This window comes from Canis lupus, chromosome 3 (assembly GCF_011100685.1).
Source record: "Canis lupus familiaris isolate Mischka breed German Shepherd chromosome 3, alternate assembly UU_Cfam_GSD_1.0, whole genome shotgun sequence".
NCBI classification, from domain to species: Eukaryota; Metazoa; Chordata; class Mammalia; order Carnivora; family Canidae; genus Canis; species Canis lupus.
In genome coordinates this window covers 10,078,527-10,089,917 of record NC_049224.1, presented here as the reverse complement: position 1 = coordinate 10,089,917, position 11,391 = coordinate 10,078,527, and the positions used below count along the sequence as shown (strand labels likewise).

General features: G+C 35.9%; 1 protein-coding gene across 1 annotated transcript; it reads right to left on the bottom strand.

Annotated features, from left to right (window-relative positions):
• Positions 1 to 3,272: 3,272 nt before the first annotated feature.
• On the bottom strand, positions 3,273 to 3,885 carry LOC119871315 (heterogeneous nuclear ribonucleoprotein A1-like). The gene has a single exon (XM_038532079.1). It carries the CDS (start codon positions 3,626 to 3,628, stop codon positions 3,284 to 3,286), a length of 345 nt encoding a protein of 114 aa, XP_038388007.1. The 5' UTR covers positions 3,629 to 3,885; the 3' UTR covers positions 3,273 to 3,283.
• Positions 3,886 to 11,391: the final 7,506 nt, after the last annotated feature.

Below are 11,391 nucleotides of genomic sequence, written 5' to 3'. Positions count from 1 at the left end.
TTTAAATACACTAGTGAAGATAACTAAGAAATGTCATATGTATGACATTAATTAAAATGGAAATATGTATGTTTGCATAAGAAGAGTCATATAGCAAACTGAATATGGAATCAGAAGATCCCATTGTCTCACTCTATTGAACAGTCACTGGAAAATCACTTAATCTTTTTAGACTTAAGTTTCTTTATCTGTAACATGAACAATTTAGACTTAGTGATATCTTTCAACTTAAAATTCTATGATTTTGCTGAATTGCAACTCATAAGCTCAGATTGGTAAAACATATTTAAAAGAGCAATTAGGGGATCCCTGGGTGGCTCAGTGATTTAGTGCCTGCCTTTGGCCCAGGGCATGGTCCTGGTCCTGGAGTCCTGGGATTGAGCCCTGTGTTGGGCTCCCTGCATGGAGCCTGCTTCTCCCTCTGCTTGTGTCTCTGTCTCTCTCTCTTTCTCTGTCTCTCATGAATAAATAAAATATTTTAAAAAAAGAGCAATTAAATTGTATTTCCTTATTAGTCCATGGAGTTAAACTAAGATAAAGATATAACACTAATAGAAGAACTATTATTTATTTCTTGAGCAACCACTTTATGTTCCTGAAAATAATTCTGTGCTTTTTTCTTATTACCATATATTATTGGACACCAAAATACAAATTTCATTTAAAAAAAAGAAATATAAAAGGCTAAAGAAATTGATTATCTTTTGTGTTGTGAAGAAAGACATCAGCAATGAAGGGAAAATAGGATTTATTGGAATTGATAACAATGAATTAAGGTGTAGAGCAGAAAGTAACTCTATACCACCTGGAAAATTACTGATATTTTTACAATTCTTATTTAAGCGTTCTTGATCTTGATAAGGAACTTCTTGTATAAGATAAATCTCAGAGTAAAAAGAAAAATGACATCCCTTAAGTAATTGCTCATATAAGAGATTAAAAAACAACTTCTTAAGGTACAGGAAGTTTTTTTTTTTTTTTAAGGTACAGAAAATTGAGGGGCTTATGTCATTGCACATTGTTGGTGCTCTGCAGAGTTTATAGAAACGATGAAGGTAAAGAACTGCACTATCACTTGGGCACATGATAGAGGTCTAGTATTCATGGTCATGATCAAAGGGGAGCCATGAAAAGAGAAATTCAGTTTGTCTTTTTGCCTTTAAGAGAAGAGTTTCAGGCAGCCCGGGTGCCTGAAAAATAAAGCCTGTGGGAGAAGTATTTGGATCACTAAAGATCTCTTTTTACTACTTTCTGTACCTTGAGAAATCTTTCTGCATCTCCCTTTCTCAGACTTCACAGAGTTGTTGCATTATATTCACGAAGGCTCACACAGTGCTTTGGAGAGATTTTTCTCATCTCATACTTATTCTATCTTATAAAGTTTTAATGACTGATAAAGCCATTTATTGAACATATGTACGATCTAGAGTACAGTTCACATCATTGATTGGCTCCAATCTCATTGATATTAAGAATATAAACTATTGATTATACTGATTAAGCACTTTGCTATGTAAATATAGGGGATTATAGTCCAACATTATTTTCTTTTTTTAAGACTTATTTATTTATTTATTTATTTATTTATTTATTTATTTATTTGAGAGAGATAGAGAGCACATAAGCCAGGGGAGGTGTTGAAGAACAAGCAGACTCCCCACTGACCAGAGAACCTGACTCAGGGCTCAATCCCAAGATCCTTTTTTATAATTTTTTTTAAAATTTTTTATATATTTATGATAGTCACACAGAGAGAGAGAGAGAGGCAGAGACACAGGCAGAGGGAGAAGCAGGCTCCATGCACCGGGACCCCGACATGGGACTCGATCCCGGGTCTCCAAGATCCTAAGATCATGACGCCAGTCAAAACCAAGAGTCAGATGCTCACTGACTAAGCTACCTAGATGTCCCAGTCCAACAAAATTTTCTAAGGTAAGAGAAATATATAGTTCTTAATCTGCAGAAATTGTGCTGTTTCAATGAAGAAATTTTGGTTTGACTATATGAATTAAATTAGTACAAAAATTAAAAAAAAATAGTACAAAAATAAACAGCTCGTTTTTCATAGCAAGCAAGAATATGAAACATTCCTTAAATAAACAGACTACAATAAACCTCTATTTTCTCTTCTGTTCTGTTTTCTTGTAGAAATAAACTTAAGAGACAAACGATAAAGATGTATGAAAATTCTTGGTTATTTTAATGTAATCATCTTGAATATAGATAAATATGCCACAAAACATTTATGAAGAGGTGCAAAATGAAAAAAAAAGGTCCAAGAAACTTTTACTAACAAATTGAGTTTCTATGAGACTACTTTTATTTAACTGTTTGTACTATCAGTCTAAATTTAAAAAAAAAAAAAAGGCACATTATTCAGCATCATGATCAGACTATAACATTTAGCAATCAACAGCACTGGTGCAAAAAAAAAAAAAAAAAAAAAAACCTACATTAAAACCCTTTGTTGGAATGCTTTACACTTTCCACAGAACAGAAACTAAAATAACTTATTAGTCACAAATACAGTCCTCGAGTTTTTTGCCCATACACATGAGTATTGTCTGAAACATGTCTTCTTTGTAGCAGCCAGGCCCCGCCACCACCTGCTCGGCTGAGTTCACAAATCTGTTGTAACCTGTAGCTTCCCTGTCACTTCTCTGGCTGTCCTCTCCTGCTAAGCTTTGTTTCCCGGCAGTAAAACCTTCTGCCACTGCCATAGCTGCTGCTGCAGCTGGAACTGCCATAGCCACTTTGGTTTCATGGTTTGGCAAAGTATTGGCCTCCATCACCATAGGGGCCAGAGCTTCTGCCTCCTTCTTTCCTCCTTTCATGGGTCCAAAATTTGAGGATTGATTGTTGTAATTGCCAAAATCATTATAGCTTCCGCCACTTCCAAAGTTGCTTCCAACATTACCAAATCCATTATAGCCATCCCCACTGCCACCATATCCACCACCACCTCAACTGCCACGGAAGCCACCCACTAGCCATCTCTTACTTCGATAGGACTTTCCTTACTTCACAGTTGTGGCCATTCACAGTATGGTATTTTTTTTAATATTTATTTATTTATGACAGTTACACAGAGAGAGAGAGAGAGGCAGAGACACAGGCAGAGGGAGAAGCAGGCTCCATGCACCGGGAGCCCGACGTGGGATTCGATCCCGGGTCTCCAGGATCGCGCCCTGGGCCAAAGGCAGGCGCCAAACCGCTGCGCCACTCAGGGATCCCCATAGTATGGTATTTTTGAATGACAATCTTGCCTACAGAGTCATGGTCATCAATTGCCATAAAAGCAAAACCTCTCTTTTTTGCCACTGCCTCGGTCAGTCATGATCTCAGTCGCTTCAATTTTCCCATACTGTTCAAAATCTCTTGGATGATGTTCTTCAGTATCTTCTTTAATGTCACCAACAAAAGTCTTTTTCACAGTTAAGTGGGCACCAGGTCTTTGAGAATCTTCTTTTGAGACAGCCCTCTTTGGTTCCACAACTCTTCCATCCATCTTGTGTGGCCTTGCGTTCATGGCTGCATCTACCTCCTCCAGGGTGGCATATGTGACAAACCTGAAGCCTCTGGAGCACTTGGTGTTTGGATCTCTCATTACCATACAGTCCGTAAACATTCCCCTTTGCACAAAATGCCTCCTTAGACTCTCATCAGTTGTTTCAAAGCTCAAACCTCAGATGAAGAGCTTCCGCAGCTGCTCAGGCTCTTTAGGAGACTCTAATTTAGACACGACGGTGGTGGAAGGGAAGACTTTAACGATGGCATGCAGGGGCAGAAAGTCAATCTAAAATTTTTAACAAAAATTCTTTGCATATATTTTTCAAAAATTATTTTCATTCTTCATTCTTTACCTTTAATTGACTACAATTTTTAAAATACTCTGTGTCTTCAAAAACCTCATAATGACATAAAATGAGTTGGTCCCTAACTTAATTACTTTTTCAATAGTTTATAAGCCACTCATAAGTTGTTTAAGGAGACCAATAAAAATTATATATCCCAACTCCATCCAAGCCTTAATTTTAGAGTGAAAATTCAAAATAAAAGTGAATTTTTTAAATATATGACAGGTATTATACAAGTATCTGTTAAATGAGAGTGATTTTTGCAGACAACTGGAATTATACATAAAGTTGTAATAATCACAGGGAGCAAAACCAAAGTTTATGATTGACATAAAGTAATTTTTCAAGTTGACAATATAAGAATTTCTGGTGTCATCTCTTTGTGAGCAAATCTCCTCACATTTGAATAATTTAAGTATTTTGGCAAGTACTTTTTCTTCCTTATTTGACTTGTCACATATGTCAAAAGATGATTGATTATCATGTCAGCAATGAATAAGATGCCACACCCAGAAGTTTGTGGCAGAGCCTTCTTATCATACGGATATATTATTTGACGAATGCATATGGATGATGTATCTTATTTATTTATTTAGCCTTCATCTATTCATTCAGTATTCATGGTTTTAGTTTGTGGCTTTCAGAGTCATGAATATACATTAGTTTCACTTATTATTTAATTTTAAAATTTTATTCTTGTTAATATTAATATGAATAAACTGCCATTATAACAGTAATATAGTACTTAAATAGATAACCTGCCATGAAAGTTGTTTCAATCACCCAAAACATTTTCCAGTAAAACATCTGGATAGGGATCCCTGGGTGGCACGGCGGTTTAGCGCTGCCTTTGGCCCAGGGTATGATCCTGGGATCCTGGGATCAAGTCCCACATCGGCTCCCTGTGTGGAGCCTGCTTCTCCCTCTGCCTGTGTCTCTGCCTCTCTCTGTGTGTGTTTCTCATAAATAAATAAATAAAATCTTTAAGAAAATAAAATTCTGGGGTAATATCTTTAGTAATCTCCTCATAGTTTACATTCAACTACACATTACGCTAAATAAAATAAATGAAATATTAGCAACAAATTCCAAGAAGTTAATTCAACTATAAACATAGAAACAGACAAATAAACAACAATAAGAAGGACAGATATATGTGCTTACAAACTTGGGTATTATATTTCTTAAAATTATTTCTAACCAAATAAAAAAAATGGAGATCTAGAGAAATGAAATAACTTGACTCAAATTGCACAGAAAACAAATCCTTTTCAAATCACTGCTTAAATTGATTCTCTCTTCTCCAAATCTTGCATTCTTTCTTGAAGAAAATTTAGTTGGTCCTTAAGCTGAATTATATTGTAATATATACGCCTTTATACACAAACGGAACAAATAATTGTTGATATTTCTACTACTTTCAACTATCCTAGAGAACATACAATATCACATTATGCATCAAACCACATATTAAATATGACACATGTGTATTTAAGAATAGATCACACAAACAACAAAAACAGCCTGTTTTGCCCAGTGTGTCAGTTATGCATTGTTATGTAAGGAGCTGTCCTGAAACTCAACAGCTTAAAACAACAATTTGTTATTTCTCATAAACCTTTCGTCTGATTAGGTGATTCCTGTGCTGTTTTCATCTGTACTCCTTCATGTTGCTGCATCCAGCTGAGAAGTTGGCTGGAGTTGGGTTCAGCTCTAATATCTCAAATATCTTGGCCTCTCTCCAGGTATTTTTTGTCACCCAGGACACTGGATCAGGCTGGATTTCCAGAGGTGTAATGCCCACATTACAAGAGAGTGCAAGGTCTCAGAAATGGCACAGCGTCATTTCTGTTAAGTTCCATCGGTCGAAGAAAGATCTGAGGTCGGATTGAAAGGGATTGAAGAATAGAACCACTTCTGGATGGGAAGAGCAGGAATAGCACATTCGTACTAGAACTTTCAGGCCATAGTTGCAATAACCACGTTTGCTTTTCAGCATGAACACATACGTATCAATAAAACTCTGTATATTTCAAACTGGGTTTTTATAAGGTAAATTTTTCTATATACACTATGCAATTTCTCCTCAATTTCTCTCAACTGTGAGATGTCTTCAACACCTAGACATACCTTTTTGTATTCTCTCTCTCTCTCTCTTTTTTTTTTTTTTTTTTTGCTTCTTTGGAGCTCCTATCCATATTTACTTTTCTTGGAAATCAGTAAAGATAACTTATAAATATATATATAATGTAGCTTAATGTCACTGCATCCAACTCTAAATGTCTAAAATTAGATTTATCTTCACAGAATTCCTACCTCTTGATCAGTGCTTTTTTTTCACATCCCCTTTTAATTAGCAACTCAGAATAGTGGTTTTAAATGTTGTTAGCAAATGAGCACTTTTTTTCCAGACAAAATATTACATAGAATCTGAATAAGTAAAAATATAAATATGGCCGTTAGTTAGTATAAATTTGTCTTTAGGATAACACTTATAGCATTTATTTATCATTTCAATCATTGAGAAAACCGAAAGTGCTTAGATTTAAAAAGTTGAAAACAAAAACTATTAATTTATGATTGTTATTATATATTATTAGTCTAACATCTAATGTCTTTTTGATTGCATAATACAGATAAAATCCTGATTCAAATCGATAAGTAACTACAAAATATATCAAGATATTTTTAAACTAGTCTGAAATAAACGCCTACAAAAAGCATAACTGAAAAATGTGTGCTTCAAAGTTGAATCAATTAAAATTGTTGGCACTCTTTGTAATAAATTCGAAAGATAAGCAGTACCCCAAAGTTGTTATAATACAACAATGTTGATAAGACACTAATTACAAGACAGGGCTCATATTCATTTATTGTTGATAATGATTATTCCCTGGCATAGATGATCCAAATCCTTGACTCGAAACCACTCCAGTAATTTGCCTGGATGCAATATTCATCAGAAATTACAGAAAATTGTCCTTTCTTCTCTGTGTTGTGGCTGGCCAGAGGACATTGTATGACAAATTTCTTTAATTGTACAGTTCTTTCCATTTAAAAACATGTGAAGCACACATCGGCCTATAAACAGTCACAGCAAGTATCATTCCCTAACCTGCAGCAATGCAACAGGTTCTCACCTATCCAGTGTATCATTTTCCAAAATGTTCTCAGGCTCCCCTGTCAGTTGTTTATATATTTTTGTATGTATGTATGTATGCATGTGTTCTTTGATTTTTTTTTATCTTCTACATATTTCTTGACTGAATTCTTGTTTTTCATGTGTTGACTCTGATAAGTTCTTTATAGATTTGGGGTACTAGTCGTTTATCTGATATGTCATTTGCACATATCTTCTCCCATTCTTAGGTTGCCTTTTAGTTTTGATGATTGTTTCCTATGCTGTGCTAAAGTTTTTTTTATCATGATTAAGTCCAATAATTCATTCTTGTTTTTGTTTCCCTTGCCTCTGGAGAGGTTTCTAGCCAAGAGGTTGCTGTGATTGAGGTCAAATAGGTTGCTGCCTGTGTTCTCGTCTAGGATTTCGATGGATTCCTGTCTCACATTAAGGTCTCTCATCCATTTTGGATTTATTTTTGTGTATGGTATAAGAAAGTGGTCCAGTTTCATTCTTCTGCATGTTGTTGTTCAGTATTCCCAACACCATTTATTGAAGAGGCTTTTTTTCCCATTGAATATTCTTTCCTGTTTTGTTAAAGATTAGTTGGCCATAGAGTTGAGGGTCCATTTTTGGGGTTCTCTATTCTGTCCCATTTATCTATCTGTCTGTTTGTGCCAGTACCACACTGTCTTGATGATCACAGCTTTGTAATACAGCTTGAAATCAGTAATTGTGATAACACCAGCTTTAGTTTCCTTTTTCAACATTACTTTGGCTAATTAGGGTCTTTTCTGGTTTCATATAAATTTTAGAATTGTTTATTCCAGCTGTGTGAAAAATGTTGGTGGTCTTTTAATAGGGATTGCATTGAATGCGTAGACTGCTTTAGGGTAGCATAGACATTTGTTCTTCCAATCCATGAGCATGGGATGTTTTTCCATTTCTTTATGTAATTTCTTTCATGAGTATAGTTTTTAATAGCTATTATAAAATCATCTGCTAATTCTGACACCTTTATCATTTTCATTATTGATTGGTAGTTCTCCTGATTATGGGGCTCATTTATTGCTTTTTGCATGTCTATTTTTCATTGTATACTGGACATAATGAATATCATATTGTCATTTATGTGTTATTGCTTTCTTTCATGAAGCATTTGTTTTGTTCCACCTGACAATTTATTTACACCTATCTTTTTCCTTTCCAAGGCTTTTAAATATATATATATTTTAAAGATTTTATTTATTTTTTCATGAAAGACACAGGAGAGAGATACAGAGCTATAGGCAGAAGGAGAAGCAGGCTCCCCGGAGGGAGCCTGATGTGGGACTCCACCCCAGAACCCCGGGATCATAACCTGAGCCGAAGGCAGACACTCAACCACTGAGCCACTCAGGTGTCCCTAAAAAAATCTTTGTTAGTTGAAATAAAGAGCTGGCTTTGAGAGCTATAATTGCCCTACCGCTGAAGCATGAACTCTTTGCTACCTATCATATTAAACGAAGTCTCTCCACACTTGCTTACTAGAATGACAACATCTACTCTGTGCCAGCTGTAGCAGTTGTTCAGCCCATGGCCCCCTAATAGCTGTGTTGTCCTTTGGTAGTCATTATTTATGCAACCTCTCAGAGTGTCATTTGCACATGTTCAGCTTAGTACACAAAGACCCATGGTGAGTTGTATTCAAGTTTCTGAACCTCCTTCTCTAAATGGATATTTTTTCTCTAGTACCCTGCTCTGAAAATTCTAGCCATGTCAGTAGCCTCAAGTTCTGACCTTTGTCACCTCAAATTTGATGAGACTACTTTTGGATTTCCTCTTCCTGAATTATAGTCAGGAACATGCACTCAGGCAGAAAACCAGAGCAGTCATGCAGCTGATCTCATGTGTTTCCTTTTTCTCAGTGATTGCAGTCTCCTGACACCTGTTATTTAATATCTGAAAACAGTCCATATCTTGTGTCTGGTGTTGCAGTTATTTATAGTGGCAGAACAAGTCTAATAGCAGTTATTTTGTAATGACACAAAGTAGAATTATGAAACTATTCTACTACATAGTTGTGTGTAACACAGTAGGGCAAATTTCTCTATATGTGCTATATGTATATCATGGTAATACAGAGAAAGGGGAGCAATTTTGAAATATCATCTAACAAAAACTTGCCAAAACTATGCTAATTCCTTTTGTAAACATTAAGTTAGTATTTCTGGTAAGTTTGTGGTTACAGGTATCAAAATACCCCCAAAAAATGGGATAACCTCGCTCTTAAAAAGTATTACTGTGTTCTTGTATTATTTATGGCAGTCAGAATAAAAATGTGCAGGAGGGCAGCCTGGGTAGCTCAGCAGTTTAGCGCCACCCAGGTTGTGATCCTGGAGACCCAGGATCGAGTCCCACATTGGGCTCCCTGCATAGTCTCCTGCTCCCTCTGCCTGTGTCTCTGCCTCTCTCTCCCTCTCCTCTCTGTGTATTCTCATGAATAGATAAATAAAATATTAATAAATAAATAAATAAATTTTAAAATGTGCAGGAATTGGGACACGTAGGTGGAAACACATGAATAAATAAATAAATATTCTCATGAATAAATTCATTTAAAAAAATGTGCAGGAATTTGAAAAGCAGAGAGTCAAGAGTATTCAGGTTCAAGTTCTCAAGTTTATATAGGTCTTGTATATATCATAGGTCCAGCCAGGCAGAGGATTGAGTCAAGAAGGTCAGCTGGTAAGTCTATAGGCAAATAATCTCTCTTTAAAAAAAAAAAATAATAATTAATTCATGAGAGACACAGAAAGAGAGAGAGGCAGAGACACAGGCAGAGAGAAAAGTGGGCTCCATGTACCAGCATGTGGGACTGGACCCCCGGAATCTGGGTTCACACCCTGGGCTGAAGGCAGGCACTCAACTGCTGAGCCACCCAGGTGCCCCGAGGGAAATAATCTCAGTTCAGATTTTTGATAGGCCCCCTAATCACTAACACAACAATCACTGTGTAGAACTCTCTGTGCTACTATATTCCACTTTTGGAAATGGATACAGTGACTCTTTTTTTTTTTTTAAGATTTATTTATTTTAGGGAGAGAGAGACAGGAATACAAGCAGGAGGGGCAGAGGGAGAGGGAGAGAGATTCCCAAGCCGACTCCACACTGAGCGCAGAGCTGCACATGGGGCTGTATCTCACTGCCATGAGATCATAGCCTGAGTTGAAACTGAGAGTCCAAAGCTTAACCAACCATGCTATGCAGGCACCCCTGAATACATGACTTTTTTGGCTATAAATCGTAACAATGCTCAAAAGAAAGTTGAGTCATGAAGGGAAATATATCAAGTTGGTAATCAGGCCTAGGTATCTCTTCTTAACCAGTGTAAACAGAAGAGAGCATATATTATCAGAGTTTCAGATCTTAGAAAGTTACGTTTATCTCCCTGAAGAGCAAAGTAGCATTTTACCATGAAACTGGGAGGCTGACCATCAAGAAGATTTAAAAGGTGAATTCAACAAGACCCTCTACCTTACTGTCAACTTGCAGCCACTACAATTAATATTTAAATTGATATTTAAAAAAGATTTGTGAATGTCTAATAAACATAAAAAGATGTTCAGCCTCATTAGTCATTTGAGAGGTACAAATTTAAACCACAGTAAGGGGTCTTTTCATAACCACTAGAATGGCTATCATCAAAATTACATACAATAATAAGTGTTGGTAAACTTGTAGAAAACTGGAAACTTCGTACATTGCTAGCAATGGTAAATGGTGCAGTTACTTTGGAAAACCTCTACAGTTTCTTAAAAAGTTAAACATAAAATTATTATATGATTCAGCAGTTCCATTCCTAGGCACCCCAAATAAATAGGAATGTATGTCCACACGAGGTTTTGTATATGAATGCTCACAGCAGTATTATTCATAGTAGCAAAAATTTGGCAATAACTCAAATGCCCATCAGCTGATGATTGTCTAAACAAATGTGGTATATTCATATATTGCACTACTCTGCAATAAAATGGAACAAACTACTGATACATGAATCTACAACATGGGTGAACCTCAGAAACGTTATGCTAAGCCAAAGAACTCAGATGCAAGACTAAATAGTGTATGACTCCATGTATGTGAATGGTCTAGAAGGAAAAATCTTTAAAGACACACATAGATTAGTGGTTGCCTAGAGATGACAGTGGGAATAAGGATTTGCAGAAAATGGGCACAGGAAATCTTTTGGGGTTTATGGAAAGATTCTAAAACTAGAGTGTGCTGGCCTCTACAACTCTTTAAATTTACTAAAAATTATCAAACCATACACTTAGAATGGGTGCATTTTATGATTTGTAATATATGACTCAATAATGCTGTTTCAAAAATAGTGAATAAATCTGAAAGCGAAAAAGAACCCTAGTGTAAGAAATT